We start from the raw sequence: 16,643 nt of genomic DNA, 5'->3' as shown, positions 1-16,643 counted from the left end.
CATTACACGGAGGGAGGGTTTGTGCCCTTGGCTCCGAGGCTGACGACGTGGGTTACAGACTTTTCTGACAGAAACCTCCAAAATCTCTTCCTTCACGGCCTGGCAGACCTGCAGGCCAAGCATCAATTTTACAACAAAAGCAACTCATTTAAAAAACCCGAAACAATCATTCGATTCTGAAGTTCTCATTTGCCTAACTAGTTGACCAAGTTTTTTAGTTTTAAATTGCTCATAAGAAGATAAATTTCTGGAAAGTTTAAACAAATATTTATCTTCTTCCCACAATTCTCCGATTTCTACAAATGAAAAGGCCGGGTGTGGGGGGGAATCACACCACCTTTATTTGTTGCACGAGTTGAAGCCGACACACAGGCGAGTGCCTGTACCGCTCTGCTTCCCACCCCACCCGCCTCCCGCCTCCCTCAGGGGGTGACGGACGGGCGGGCAGCAAAGGCTGCAGGGGTCTCCTTTTGTCGTAAGGCTCATGCATTTGAGGTTACCCATGAGGCCCCACCCTCACGTGCAGTAACCTGGTCAAGTTCAATTCCAACCACACTTTCCCAGGGAATTAAGAGTTCTCTGTGTCCTATGTACAGACAGACATCGCTTTGGAGAGCTGGAAAAGGTTTAATACATACAACGCTTATTTACAAGCTGTGATTTTCACACCAATAAAAACAAACACACATTTATTTTGTCCTTGATTTTTGGTGCAACTTATACATAAACATTACATCAGTTAGTTTGTACTTTTTAAAATAATAAATCAACCATATGTACAATTAAATTTACAACCGAAAGCAAATGAATCCGTTGGTATGGTATGACTGCAATTTAGTGGCCAGCAGGTACTATGCCAAGACTCTCATCCCGCTCCTACAACCAGACTAGAAATGCACTGAGAGGACCCCTCTAATTTTCACTTCAAAGGAACCTCGTAATTTCTAAGATTTAAGGTGCAAAAGAAAAATATTGATTATACTTACAATTACATGTCAAGACTTTAAGTTTAAAGGTGAGAGAAAACACAACATATTAACCCCCACATATATGATAATTAAAATAAATATATATTTAATTTCAAGTGCATATGATAATCAACATTATGAGGGAAAAAGCGTTCCAGAAACATTCATTCCTAAACTATTGCAGTGCCGGGCTGTTCTCTGCACCCTGCTCTAGTCCTTGAAGTACCTTTGAAATGCCTCTGGCTAATGGCTGCTCTGGCCCTCCCCGTGTCACATCCCAAGGCACAGAAGGGGTTGTTCCCTCCCCACCCCACCTCTCAGCCCCACCCACCTGCCCTAAAAGGTGTTATTCTAGAAAAGCACAACTAGATGAGCGGGGGTAAAGGACTGTGTTACCCCTTGGGGGCGGCCGTGTGACCAGAAAGGCACACATGTGTCACTACTCTAATAAGACCCTCCGCACAGAAGCAGCAGACTGAAAGGCCGCCCCGGTGAGAGCCGCCTGTAATGGCCTTTCACGCACACGGAGGGGGTGGGTAGGGAAATGGGCTGGGGCCAACCTGGAGGACAGCAGCTCGGGGACAGGGACATGAGAAACTAACACGAAACCTGACACCACAGATGACACATGACTCAGCTGGGACTCTGCTGAGCACTGTACACGGAGACTCTCTGAGGCTCCTGTGGGCAGGCAGAGTCCCCAAGTCCAGTCAGAGCCAGAAGGTCATAATCGAGTCACAATCCCCTCAAGTGCACTCCCCCAGGTCTGGGCGTGGTCATGTGACACTGACTTCCAGGACATGGTCGTCTCTGCTGGGGACGACCAGAACCTGCATGGCCGTGCTGGAGTTGCAGACCTGGCCGGGTGGCAGTGCCTGCAGCCGGGGCATAGGCAAGCCTTTGTGCTCGCCGCCGGGGGCCGAGTGCACGCTGCCCCTGCTCTTGACGCTGCTGCTGTCCAGCTGGTCGTCCACGTGCTTGTCCACCGACAGGCTGTCGTTTTCTATCCAGCTATCTGCAAAACGCACAGGAGGTGAGAGACGCAGGCCCCACCACAGACCCGTCGCCCACCCAGGGAGGAGCAAGCCGCCGGAGCTGACCTCCAGGGCGGCACACGCGGACCAGGCCAGCACTGCAGGGAAGCGTACACGTCCTCAGAGGGCCGCTCCGCAGAGCAGGTGCCCAAGGCCTGGAACCCAGGCGGGGCTGTGCTCTCGGACCCGCTGGCGCGGCCATGGGCTATGTACGCAGGCCCAGCTGTGACACGGTGCGCCGGCTGCGCACGGAGCTCCCGCTCAGCACACCAGTGAGGGGCCCTTACCAGCGTCCGCTTGCGAGGGGTACGCAGAGTGATGTGGGAGGTACTTGAAGAGCCTGACGTCGGGCAGGGGCAGGCGGCCCGCAAACAGCGGCATCACCTCCATGTGGACTCTGTGCGTGGCCTGCGCGGCCACAGGCATGGAGATGACGCCTGAGCTTTTGCCACACACTGCCCAGTTGCTGCTGTTGTCAACCACTGAAAGAGAGGGGGACCACGTTTACCCCGGGAAAGGGCACGCAGTGCTCATCCCCCAAAGTCCCAGCACCGAGTCCCACTCCCCAGGGGAGACGCAAAGCTGGGGCACACAGGCTGCCTCTGCTGCCTCGTCCGGCGCCTTCCACACACACACACACCACACCTGGGACACACGTGCGGTGCACGGGAAACACCCTGCCCTTGAGTCAATAAAGGGACTACGACTCAGCTCTCGTTGGAAAGGACCTTGCGCCCTTTGTGTACTGCTCCAAGGGCACAGCATGGCTGCTCTGGCTGTCCACGAGGCGTGGGCGTGGAACAGGCTGCTGGCGCCTGGTAAGCGGCGGCACAGACCAGGGCGTCTGAATCGCAGCTGCTGTTCACACAGCATCTCCACAGGTGGGTAGAGAAGCCACGGAACCTCTCCCAGAACGTCGGAGAGTCTCAATGTACAGAAGGTGCTGTCACTAACAGCAGCTGTAACACACAGCTGTGATGTAAGTTAGTATAATCGTTCCGAGGCAGGACACGCAGGACAGCAGATGTCACAGCATCCCTGTGTCAGCACAAGGCAAGAACCCAGGAGCATGTGACTCGAAGTTCCATAAGCAGCAAAGAAGGGGTCACAGAGGGCGGGCATCCTGCAGAAGGGCCGGGGGCACCTTTGAAGACGAGTGGCACCGAGGACAAGCAGAGGTGTGTAGAGGACAGACACTGGAGCCGCGCTCAGAGTGTGCTCCTCAGGGCACCCACGAGGTCCAAGCCCTCTCCGCACTGCCGCCATCCTCAGTGTGTGGACACATGTGCGGTGGGAAAGCTGGGGCCTGCGCGTGAGCCGAGGGCCACGTGCTTTTCCCCACCACACACAGCGCGGGGTGCTGGCCGCTCGGCGCTCCGTGACTCCACCAGCCGGGGCGCTCACCTGGGATATTGGCAGGCATTTTCTTGAAAATCAATGGCATGAGTGTCATTTCCAAGAAGTGGCCAATGACACAATTTGAAACTTGGATCCAAAATGAGAACTTTGGAAAATGTGCACTTGCCATTGTGAGCCTGACACTGTCCCGGGAATGAGCTCAGGGTGAGCTTGAAGCAATGTGAGTTTGTGACAGTGCACGTGACAGGTGACAACACTGGGAAGATCTGGTAACTCAGGAACCATGGTTCCCAGGTGACTGACACACGGTGCCACCGGTGACGAGCCTTTCCAAATGCAAGAGATCAAAGTATTTAATGAAACAGATTCCACGTTGTAACCGGGAGGTAAAAACACACCGCTTGTCAAGTCTGGCGAAGCATCAAAGAGTGCCCCCCGTTACTTGAGGGCTGTTAAGTGTTCCCCCATCTCCAGCTACGTAAACATGTGAGGCCTGCGTGCTTCGCGTGCTTCAAACGACAGGATATGTCAGCACAGCTCGAAGGCAACAGGCAGGAAACTCAGTCAGCCGTGGAGCAGGTTTGAAAGAACGCACAACAACGAAATTCTTCTCCCCACGCTTCTTGTTTTGAAAACCAGTTCTGTTTCAGTAACAACATCATGCAACGGGCTTACTGCTATTCTAGGGAAGGAAATAAACATGTATTTGGCTCCTCAGTCATTTTTTAGAGAATAAAAAAACGAGAGCTGGTCCTGAGGGCGGCAGGCCCTGCGGGAGGGGGCTGTGGAGGGCTGTCCGGAGCCAGCTGGGGGGAGCAGGGGCCTTTGGGCTGTGTGTGTGTGTGGGGGGGGGGAGGGGGATCATGGTGGGGGGTGGGAAAACAGGGAGCCACAGTGAAAAGGGCCGGAGCCATGATTAGGACACTGGACGCTAAGCAACGGAGCCTGGATGTCGCCTCAGGGCGGAGCGAAGGCCCTGAATCCCAGAGAAGCAAAGGGCAGCTCTCTCAGTGACAACGTGGGTTTAGCTCTGAGCCCGACAATGGCTTGATAATACCTGTTAGAAGAACGACTCCATAATAACCAGTTCACTTCTGGTGAGCCTAGAACTCCGTTATATAAGGAAACATTCCACGAGAGCTTTTAATTCTAGAACATTCTCTCTTTGGGCACAGTTACTTAAAGCACCGGATTAGCACAGCAGTTAGGGACAAAAAGCCCCGCGACCTACCTTCATACATGAGCTTGGTGGAAAGATACTCGTCGGACTGTGTCAGTGCCTCGTCTCTGTCGGCCTCCAGGAGGTCTGCGAGGCGGGTGACACACACCTCCAGGGCGCAGAGCGCGCCTGTCCGACAGTGCTCCGTTCCCACAGGCGGCAGGATCTCGGCTTTCACGCTGTACAACGTCTGAGCGAGAAAGGGGACAAGAGGACAGAGATGTGTAAATCTGAAGACAGGCTCTGTGAGGCACACACACGGGGTTCAGCCCCATCTGGAGGAGCGCAGAGGAAGCTGTCCTGCGCTCACTTCAGTATTATCGCTACAAAGCACGGCCGTTCTCTCACCAAAACACAGTGCCAGTATCACAACTAGCAAAATGATCAGTGATTCCTCGGGACCATCCAATACGGAGTCCATAACCAACTTTCGCCACACTGCTTCCTTCTCTGTGACATCTTACCTGAGAGTCACACCTATTCACACTTAACCAACATTTGCTCACCACCAGGGCAAAGACCCAAACCTGCACAGCCCGCACCTGCCACACGCTGGCTGCTAACCTGACAGCGGCCCCGGAGGCCAGGGGGTGCCCTCGGCCTCAGCCTGCAGAGTCGCAAGCACGGGAGGCCCCGATACCACTTCTCCAACCCTGTGCCCTACAGTCTCCCCATCGCCCAGAGCCTTCCCTACGGGCCCCTCAGGTAAGACCCCGCCGGGCGTACCCAACACCCGCTCCTTTGGTTGGAACGGGCCAATCCGGCCTTAGGGGAACCTCGAGGCACGCCACCCACAGACGCTAATAAAGGCGTGCGCCCCCATCCCCCCCGTCTGCCCTCTGCCGCCGCCGGACTGCCCCGTGTGGCCCCTCCAGGCCTGCCCGGTGCCTCCTCCAGGACCCGTGAGTACTAAACCTGTCCATTTCAATGCCCCTCGTGGTCTCTGGTTGAACCGCAGCGCACCATCCGGCAACCTGGGCTCCGCTTAGTGAGTGTATTAATTTACCCAAGTCACGATGGATATATAAAGCAATTACAGCATAACTTGACTTACAAGTATTCTGTGACTATTGTAAAATGCTCAAAGAAAAAAGATTTTGGAATTTTCAAAGCCTTCTGCCGAGATAACACGTTTTCATGGGACCAACAGGTCAAGCAGTACGCCCAGATGGGTGTCGATCACTGAGTGTCACATCTGTTTGGGGACGGCACAGACCTCCACCCGCCTCAAGGGGGCTGCATGGGATTTTACGCAGCTCTCCGACAGAAAGCGCACAAATGATGCCTGCACACGTAGGTGCAAAGGGATGCAAGCCCATGGATGGGCAGGGAGACGCCCGTGTCCTGGGAGACACAGCGCTGGCAAGTGGATAAAGGACGGTGCCACGCAAGGCCACTACTGGAGGCTGAGGGGGACTGTCCCGCTCCTAAGAAGCTGGTGACGGGAGCACACAGTCTGGATGGAATGTTTCTGAGCCCAGACGAGGAAGAGTGCAAATCCTGCTGAGAGCCTGGAAGGGCACAGTCACTGAGGAGGCTGGGAGTGCGCTAAGGGTGTGTCCTTGACTCCCCCTTCGGGTCAGGGGACAGGGACTGAGGGCACACGGAACCACAGAGAACACTGAGGTGCCTCCCAGCCTGACAGCTGCGCAGGCTGCAGCCAGGGTGTGAGCTCATTTCTGCAGGAGTGAACACTAAGGGCCAACTGATTTTCCACAAGGGTACCAAGACCATCCAATGGGGAAAGAAGTCTTTTCAACAAATGGTGTAGGGACACCTGAATAACCACATGGAAAGAATGAATTTGGACCACACACAAATGTCAACTCAAAATAGATCGCAGATCTACACGTAAGAGCTAAAACTATAAAACTCTTAGAAGAAAACACGGAAGGAAATCTACTTGACCTTGGGATAAGCAATGATTTCTCAGATCCTACACCAAAAGTACAAGCAATAAGAGACTGGTAAGTTGGACTTCATCGAAATTAAAAACTTTTTCAAAAAACACCATCAAGAAAGTGAAAATACAACCTGCAGAATGGGAAAAAATATTTGCAAGTACATCTCTCTGATAAGGGCCGGATTCTAGAATTGCAAAGAACTCTTACAAGTCAGTAATAAAATGACGTTATTAAAAAACGGGCAAAGGACCTGAATAGACATTTCTTAAAGGAGACACACAAATAACCAATAGGCACAGGAAAAATGCTCACTATCAATAGGAAAGGCAAGTTAAGACCGCAGCGGACCACTTCACACCGCTGGGTGGTTATAATCAAAAGACAGCAAGTGTTGGTGAGGATGGGGAAACTGGAACCCTCATGCGTGGCTGGTGGGAACATAAAGTGAAGCGTCTTTGAAGAATGGTTTAGCGGCTTCTCAAAAAGTTAAACAGAGTTACCACATGATCCAACAACGCCACTAGGTATTTACCCAAGAAAACTGAATACATGTGTACATAAAAACTCGCACAAGGATTTTCACAGCAGTATTGCTCACAATAGCCCCCAAAGTGGAAACCCAGACGTCTGCCACTGATAAATGGACAAACAAAATGAGGCCCATCCATAGTGGAATATTATGCAGTCATAAAAAGGAATGGATCCTGATATACACTACAAAATGAATAAACCTTGGAAACATTGGGCCCAGTGAAAAAAGCATCACAAAAAGATCACACATAATATGGTCCCGTTTATATGACATGGTCAGAATAGTCAAACCCATAGACAGACCTGCCTCTAGAGTAGAGACCGCGGGATTGAGAAGAGGACGAAACGGGGAATGGCTGTCACTGGGGCACAAGGTTTCCTCCGGGACTGATGAGTGTTCCAGTACAAGAGCACGGTAATGGCTGCCCACTGTCATCACACTATGCTCACTGAACTGTCCCCTTCAAATGGGTGAACTCCATGGTATACAAATTATATCTCAATAAAGCCTTTTGGAAAGTGGTATTCAGAGGCGGCCAGTTAGCTCAGTTGGTTAGAGCGCGGTGCTTTTAACAAGAAGGTTGCTGGGTCGATCCCCACATGGCCCACTGTGAGCTGTACCCTCCACAACTAGATTGAAACAACTACTTGACTTGGAGCCGACGGGTCCTGGAAAAACACATTTAAAATAAATTTTTTTAAAAAGTTAAAAAAAAAAAAGCGGTATCCATATACCCGGCCCTCAGAATGTCAGTTTTGAAAAGAACAATCCAGCAGACATTTTACTTTGGCCTGTACAAGGAAAACGTTTTCTATACTCTTAACGTGAAGAGGGAGCAAAACAGTCAGAAAAGTAACAGTGAAAACTGCTAACTAGTTAACAGTCATCTGCAGTAAGCGAATCGGATGAAATTTCTGCAGACTTGACCGCGTGAATGACTTACTGTCCAGCTGCTGCTAATGCATTGAAAGGTACCTGTTTGTTTACAAAAAGGCAAATTACACTACGACCATTATGCAGCTCTAAACCGAGTAAGGAGAGTTAAATGAAATGGCAGGTTTTGAAGACTGCTGATATCAAGAGCTAGCAACACAAACACCTTCTCAAAGAAAGTGTTGCTTGACAATTTGCGCAGTAAAGAGAAGAAAAGGAAACACCACCAAACTACAACTGATCACAGGTTTGAACACTTACACATGGATGTTTTTCAATAAATACTGTAAATGTATTTTCTCTTATGATTTTCTTTTCTCTAGCTGACTTTATGGTGAGAATACGGTATGTAATACATATAGCATACAAAGTATGTGTTAATCAGCTACGTATGTTATTGGTAAGGCTTCCAGGCAGTCATAGGCTAGTGGTGATTAAGTTTTGGGGGAGTCACAAGTTATACATGGATTTCCGACGGCGCAGGGGGCTGGGACCCAACCCCGAGTTGTTTCAAGGGTCGGTGGTGTTTACATTTTGACTTACCGACACAAAGTGCAATTATCTCACCAGAGGAACAAACACCAACTATCTACTCACCTAGCACAATGTACTAAATGTGCAGGTTACAAGAAAACCTTCCCAACACTGATCAAGCAAATTTCTGTATTTTCAGTTTCTTTTAGAAAACTAAGACACGCTTTTATAATGTAATCCCCTATGTAGCAGCTAATGATCAAGATGAAATAGTTCCAGAACATTACTACGTCAAATACGGAAGAGAAATGGGAGAAGCGATCAGGAGTCTTTGGTCTTTATAAACACTCATCTTAGAGCTGCCAACAACAGTGCACGAGTAAACATGTCACCTGAAAAGGGCCTGGGTTCAAATACAGCCAGTCAGTGACTTAACTACTCCCAAGTGTTAACTATTTTCCTTAATCGGCTGCTTCATTATATTGGAAGCTTTTGTCTGTCTGATGTTTTTAGATTACAAAGACTATGAAACCACCTTTCATGCCCTCCACACACACCCCCACCAAAAATAATACAATACATACAAAAAAATTTTCCATGTGAAAGTCGTAAGTATAGGGCTTTAAGGAGACAGACAGCTGTGCTTCAGAAGCTGGGCAGAATCCCACGGAGAACCGGCCATGCAGCGAAGGGGGAGGCTCTTGTGTCCACGTCAGCTCCCAGACGAAGAACACCGACTGCTGGCTGTAGATGTGCTGCAAGAGAAGCAGTTGTCATCGCACAGGGGCAAAGCAAGACGCACACACGGGACAAAGCCAACACTCGGTCCCAGCGGCACTTCCTGTAAACGGAATGTGTGTGTGAGGTGAAGAAGCGACCCCCCAGAGCCCTGCTTCTCACATTACTGCATGTGCCGCCCTAAGCCCTGCACCCCCACCCCTGCCCTTGGGTCCTGTCTGGCCTTGTCTCTGAAGAAGACCGCACAGATTGGTAAAAAGGCTTTAACTTTTTGTGATTCCATAAGCTTCACAGCACAGGTAAAGAACAGGAACCAGTATATAGTAACCCATACATTTCCAAAATGGGAAATGCATCAACCAATTAAAAAGGTCACCTACGTCTATGCCAATTGCTCTGTACTTCACATTAAGTTAAATGAGAAGCTAGTGCCACCTCACACGTACAGTCACACCTCCAGCACAGCGACAGATGGGGCAGCATTTGAAATGGGTCAGTCGTTAGCTGGGAAAATCCTCGGACAATGCTAACAGCAGATATCCACTAAGAAAATCTCTGATCTGCTAAACACCCAGCATTTACAGTCTAAAAACACACATGACAAATGACAGAAAAAGCGAGGTCAGGAGTCAGCCAGCGTGAACATGACCTTGACCTCTCACACCAACACCTGATTTCTCCCCGGGGCACAGGCGGAAAGGCACTGCCGCCACTTCCTGCCCACGTGTGACTCAGGAATAAGCCTGTAGTTACAGAAATCTGTGAGCAGAACAGGACAGGTGCACAGCTAATTCCTCAAAGCTGACAAACAGCAATCCATTTCCTAACCTGCACTGCTCCCCTTGGCCACATGGCGGGGGGCAGGTGTGCACGGGGCAGTGTCACGTACGCGCTTGCTACCTGTCCCCAGTCCGCTCGCTCAGTATGGAAGGCTCCATCTCAAACACTGCCATTTTCATCAAGACCCCATGGCGACTCCGTCATTACTTCCTGCTCCGTCATTACACTGCTTTCTGCTGAGAGTTTACATGCAAGTCGTGCCAGTGGTTACCTGCTGGGATGCCATGTTCAGCGGTGCCAGCTGCAGGCTGGTGCTGTCCCCAGTATCAACGAGACGACTATCTGACAGCTCAAAGTCAAGTTCTGACAAATTCTGGACACACACTTGAACATACTTCCTAAAACAGAAAAACAAAAAATAGAATTTTGATACTGAAGAACTTTATTAAATATACTTTGGCTTTGTTAAGAAGACCCTTTCTGGGGAATTGAAGAAAACGACACAGTAAAAAAAGAGCTGTACTTGTCAAATATACTCCTACTTTGATTTCACATGTAAAAGGGTCAGAAAATACAGATATTTCTAAGCAGGCCATTTTGGAGGAAAACTGGATGAGAGAATACTGTCTTTGCTCCAGAGTTGTTACAGGATTGGAACTGCATTTCCTAAGCCTATAATTAACAGGCTGTGATACGTTCCACAGGAAGCGTGATTACTGGCATTGTTACGAATCAGGACCCTCATGGAAAACCAAGTGCAGGGCTCCCTTTCATTTCTGTTCCTTGTAAAGGAGCGTTTGGAAGCCAGGTTGGAAGCAACTCAGGTTCTGTTTAGAACTACTGATGTTTTTAACCATGAGTATCTACAGTTCTCTCACTGTACCCTGAAGGGGGAAAGAAGCTGGTAGAATAATGTTCTACTCTAAGTACGGTTCTGACATTTTTCATTCCAAATTACCCAAGTATCAGCAGCGGACGAAAGCAATGACAGGCCAGACTCGCCCGAGCCAGACCGCCACGCAGGGTGGGACACCCAGACACTGTGTGTCGCCTGGTGCAGTGACACAGGACACAGGGACAGTAACTACCGGCAAACTGCCAGCCTGTCCAAAGGCTGACTCTGAATCTACCCAGGCGTCTAGGGCAGCGGTTCTCCCCCGCTGACAATTTTGACCCCTCTCCCACCCCAGGGGACATCGGGCACTGTGTGGAGACATTTTGGGTTGTCACACAGTGGTGGGCAGGATGGGGAGTGCCACCGGCATAAAGCAGGTGAGCTGCTAACACCCCAGCGTTTGCAGGGCAGCCGCACAGCAAAGGCTTATGACCCAAAGCGTCAGGAGTGCAGGCCTTGACCAGGCCTGCTCCGGGGAAACCAGCAGTGCACGGGGATGAGCTGAACAAACCCACGAGACGTGACCAGTCAGACGCAGAGAGGTGGACCCGCTCGAGAAGAGCCGACCCACGACGGTCAGTGGGGCCAGAGCTTGAAGAACAGGGCAGGAGGGAGAAAAAGGGGTCCTACAGTCACTCACACGGGACTGTGCTGGGACCTCCCACCCCACAAGCCAGCTGTGCAGTCACCATTGCGACAGCCGGGGAGATGCTAAGGGACTGTGCTGCAGGACACCTGGGTTGGCTGTGAATCTGAACAGGGGGCCAGTGGCATCATGGTCACTGAGGCCAAGCCCTGCAGAGCAAGGCTCTCCGGGCAGAGCCTGGGCCAGAGCAGGCCGGGGGCCATGCCTCCCTTACCGGGTCCCAGCCGACAGCAGAGTGTGTGTGGTCCGGAAGGGGACGCTGAACGTCAGTGCGATGACGGTGGAGTAGATGGACCATGGGCAGTCGATGGACACCTGAGGGGACCAGAAGGACACGCACTCAGACGCTGGCCAACGGCACAGCTGCCGCCACCAGCACCCAAGCTTGCAGTGGCCACCAGTGTCCCACACGTTTCATGTCTTTACGATTTCTCACTCAGAAAGAAAACCCCATTAAACATGTGCACACACAAGGAGGCCCGAAACTATTAATACATTCAATACATACAGAGACAGGAGACATGGGCGCGGGACCGGCAGAACGTGCACGAGTCACCAGAATGGCTTCGATGGCTGCGGAGCAGACGCTACAGCAAGCGACACAAATCCCACCTCAGTCTCTCTCACACACTCTCACATCACACACACACACACACACACGGCCACAATGCCAAACATGTTTTCACTGTGCAGGAGGTTATGACAAAGCGCTTTTAGTCACTTATGTCCCGATGGTACTCATCAATCATTAACCATTACAAAACTAATGAATTATCCAAACACTTAATCCACAGGATGCTGAACACATAACTGAAAACCAGTCCATTTGGGGCCACAGTGTGGACCAAGCTATCAACTCTCGTCAGGGCAGAAACCAGGCCTCACGCGTCACTTTATATCCCCCAGGGAATAAATGAACACACTGAGTATGGAACATTCGATCATTCAGCATGACCTCCTGAACTCTGTACCAGATGAGGGAAAACGTTCCAAGGACTGAAAATGAACACATTATTCTTCAGGTGTTGACTAGTCTGAAAGCCTACGCCACAAATCTCTTTGAAACGACTGCATTTCTTAGCCTTTTACCCTACCGCATTTGTGCACTTTTTAAAAATTAGTCACTTAAACTAAAAAGAAAAAACAACAGAAACAAAAAACAGTTCACCCGTTTCTCCCACCCACCAATCTATTTGTATCTATAAGCTGGCTTTTTTTCCATTTGTTTTAGATTCCACATGTAAGTGAGATCATATGGTATTCTCTCTCTCTCTGTCTCAGTGATTTCACTTAGCATAATGCCCTCAAGGTCCATCCATGTTGTTGCAAATGGCAGGATTTCATTCTTTTTTATGGCTGAGAAATATTCCTCCCCACCCCCGTGTGTGTGTGTGTGTGTGTGTGTGTGTGTGACAATTTCTTTATCCATCATTTATCGATGGACACTTAGATTGCTTCCATATCCTCCCAACTGTACATAGCACCGCAATGAACATAGGGATGCATATGTCTTTCTGAATCAGTGTTTTTGTTTTCTTTGTATGAATACCCAGAAGTAGAATTGCTGAGTCACATGGCAGCTCTAGTTTTAATTTCTTGAGGAACCGCCACACTGTTTTCCACAGCGGCTGCACCAACTTCCAATCTTACTCACAGTGCACGAGGGGTCCCTTTTCTCAGTATCCTCGCCAGCACGTGTTATTGCTTGTCCTCTAGATGATGGCCACTCTGACAGGTGTGGTTTTTGGCTGCCTTTCCCTGATGACAGTGACATTGAGCATCTTTTCATCATCTATTGGCCGTCTATTTGTCCTCTTTGGAAAACTGTCTATTCAGATCTGCCATTTTTTAATTGGATGGTTTGGTTTTTGCTATTGAATTATCTGAGTTCTTTATATACTTTGGATATCAGCCTCATCAGGTTTACAAATATCTTCTCCCATTTAGTAGGTTGCCTCTTCATTTGTTGAGGATTTCTTTGCTGTGAGAAGCTTTTAAGTTTGATGTAGTCCCACTGTTTACTTTTTGTTGCTTTTGCTTTTAGCGTCAGAGTCAAAAAATCGTCGCTAAGGCTTACACCAAGGAGCTTACCACCCGTTTTCTTCTAGGAGTTCTAGGTTTTAAATCTTGCATACAAATCTTAATCCATGTTGACTGAATTTTTCTGTGTGGTTTAAGAGTGGTCCAGTTTTCCCAACACCATTTACTGAAGAGACTGTCCTTCCCCCATGGTATATTCCTGGCTGCTGTGTCGTAAATTAATTGACCATATATACATGGACTTACTTCTGGGCTCCCTACTCTGTTCCATGGTCTGTGTGTGTATTCTCAAACAATTTGAATATTGTTGGTTCTATTTCTGTGGAAAATGTTCTTGGAATTTTGACAGGAATTGCACTGAATCTGTATATTGCTTTGGATAATACGGACATAATAATTCTTCCTACCTATGAGCACAGAATATCTTTCCACTTATTTGTGCCTTCTTCGCTGTCTTTTATTATTTCTTCTAGTTTTCAATATACACGTCTTTCACCTCCTTGGTTAAATTTACTCCTTAGGCATTTTATTCTTTTTGATGCAACTATATAGGACTGCTTTCTTAATTTTTCTTTCTCATAATTCGTTATTCATCCATAGACATGCAAGAGAGTTTAGTGTATTGAATTTGTATCATGCAACTTTACTGAATTCATTTATTAGTTCTTAGTTTTCTGATGGGAGTCTTTAGGGTTTTCTATATACAATATCATATCATCTGCAAATAGTGAGTTTCATTTCTTCCTTTGTATTATTTTGTATGCCTTTTATTTCTTTTTCTGTCCTGACTGCTCTGCTGGACCATCCAATACTGTGTTGAATAACAGTGGTGAGAGTGGGCATTCCTGTCTTGTTCCTGACCTTAGGGGAAAAGCTTTCAGATTTTCACTGAGTATGTTAGTTGAGGGGTTGTCGTATACGGACTTTGTTATAAAGTTGTTCTACGCTCACTTTGTTGAAAATTTTTATTGTAGATGTATGTTGAATTTTGTCAAATGCTTTTTCTGTATCTATCGAAATGATCCTATCATTTTGATGATGTGTATCACACTGACTGATCGGTGGATTTGAACCAACCCTGCATCCTTGGAATAAACCCCTCTTGATCGCGGTGTATGACTGCTGAATCCAGTTTGCTAATACTTTGTTGTGGAGTTTTGCACCTGTGTTCATCAGGGATACAGGCCTATAATTTTCTTTCCTGTTGCATCCTTTTCTGATTTTGCTATCAGGGTAATGCTGGCATCGTAAAATGAACTTGGAAGCGTTCCCCACTCTTCGATGTTTTGGAAGAGTTTGAGAAGGATTGGCATTAATTCTTCTTAGAATATTTGGTAGAATTCACCAGTGAAGCCCTCTGGTCCTGGACTTTTGCTTATTGGGAGCTTTTTGATTGCTGATTCAGCCTCCTTACTAGTGATCGATCTGTTCAAATTTCCTATTACATCATGGTTTAGTCTTGGCAGGTTATATATTCCTAGGAATGTGTTCATTCCTTCTAGGTTGTCCAATTTATCAGTGTATAATTTTTCATAGTTGTCTTTTATGATCCTTTTTATTTCTGTGGTATCAGTTATAACATTTTCTCTTTTGTTTCTGATTTGAGTCCTCTTTTTTCTTGGTGAGTGTAAAGGTTTGTCAATTTTCTCTTTTCAAAGAACCAGCTTAGTTTCATTGATCTTTCCTACTGTCTTTTTCAGTCTCTTGCATTAATTTCTGCTCGAATATTTGTCATTTCCTTCCTTCTACTAACTTTGGACTTTGTAATTTTCTAGTTCTTGGAGGGGTCAAGTTTCTGACACTTTCCTTGTTTCTTGAGGTAGGCATTTATCGCTACGAACTTCCCTCTTTAGCACTGCTTATGTTGCGTCCCATAAATTTTCGTATGTTTCATTTCCATTTGTCTCAGTATTTTTTTATTTGTTTTGATTTCTTCTTTGACCCAATGGTTATTCACTAGCGTGTTGTTTAATCTCATTATTTGTAAACTTTCCAGTTTTCTTCATGTAATTAATTCCTAGTTTCATACCACAGTGGTCAGAAAGATGCCTGATATGATTTCAATCCTCTTAAATTTATGAAGACTTGTTTTGTGCCCTGACGTATCATCTATTTTAGAAATGTTCATGTGTACAGAGATCCTCTGAATGGAACGTTCTGTAAATATCTGTTAAGTTCATCTGTTTAAGGCCGATATTTCCTTGCGGATTTTCTGTCGACCAAAACTCAATCAGTGGATTAATCAATCCACTGATGTGAGTGGGGTATTGAAATTCCCTACTGTTATTTTATTGCTGTTTCTCCCTTTAGGTCTATTAATATTTGCTTTATATATTTAGGTGTCCTATGGAGGATGCATAAAACTTATAAATGTTCTACCATCTTGTTGGGTTGACCCCTTTATCATTATGTAATGCCCATCTTTGTCTCTTTTCATTTAAGGTAATTACTGACAGCCATGTGCTTACTGCTCTTTTGTTAATTGTTTATTTTGGAGGGGGCTGTTTTTGTAGTTCCCCTCTGTTCCTTTCTTCTCTTGCTCTCTTCCTTTGTGGTTTGATGACTTTCTTTAGTGGTATGTTTATATTCCCTTTTCTTTACCTTTTGTGTATTTACTATATAGGTGGTTACCATGAGGCTTATATACAATCACTTACATCTATAACAGTCTATTTAAACGAAGTTTGATCCACTGTAAAGCTCAGCATTATTACTCTCCTCACCCCCACGTTTTCTGTATTTGAGGTCACATTTTACATCTTTTTATCTTGTGTGTCCCTTAACTAATTATTGTAATCATAGTTATGTTACCTGCTTCTGTCTTTTAACCTTCATACTAGCTTTGTAAGTGATTAATCCAATACTTTTACTATATATTTACTTTTCCAATGAGATTTACTCTTTCATGTGTTCTTGTTACTAATTAGTGTTCTTTTTTTCATATTAAGAAGTACCTTTGATGTATCTTGTAAGGCACATTTAGTGTTGATGAACGCCTTTAACTTTTGCTTGTGTGGTGAACTATCCTTCAATTCTGATTGATAACTTTGCGGGGTAGAGTATTCCTGACTGGCAGTTTTATTTTTCTTTCAGCACTTTGAATACGAGTTATTGTGACACT

General features: G+C 47.2%; 1 protein-coding gene across 2 annotated transcripts in view; it reads right to left on the bottom strand.

Moving 5' to 3' along the window:
- Positions 1-383: 383 nt before the first annotated feature.
- TRAPPC10 (trafficking protein particle complex subunit 10) overlaps positions 384-16,643 on the bottom strand; it is an 84,185-nt gene continuing 67,925 nt past the window's right edge. For both annotated transcript variants that reach the window (XM_033127353.1, XM_033127360.1), the window contains exons 18-23: positions 11,697-11,797; positions 10,213-10,339; positions 9,008-9,178; positions 4,593-4,770; positions 2,290-2,484; positions 384-1,983 (exon numbers count right to left, since the gene is read on the bottom strand). In XM_033127353.1, the coding sequence (XP_032983244.1) occupies positions 1,745-1,983; positions 2,290-2,484; positions 4,593-4,770; positions 9,008-9,178; positions 10,213-10,339; positions 11,697-11,797 (1,011 nt within the window). In that variant the 3' untranslated portion in view covers positions 384-1,744. The remainder of the gene's footprint in view (positions 1,984-2,289; positions 2,485-4,592; positions 4,771-9,007; positions 9,179-10,212; positions 10,340-11,696; positions 11,798-16,643) is intronic.

This window comes from Rhinolophus ferrumequinum, chromosome 2 (assembly GCF_004115265.2).
Source record: "Rhinolophus ferrumequinum isolate MPI-CBG mRhiFer1 chromosome 2, mRhiFer1_v1.p, whole genome shotgun sequence".
NCBI lineage: Eukaryota > Metazoa > Chordata > Mammalia > Chiroptera > Rhinolophidae > Rhinolophus > Rhinolophus ferrumequinum.
The sequence above is the reverse complement of the archived record's forward strand: the minus strand, read 5'-3'. Positions and strand labels throughout refer to the sequence as shown.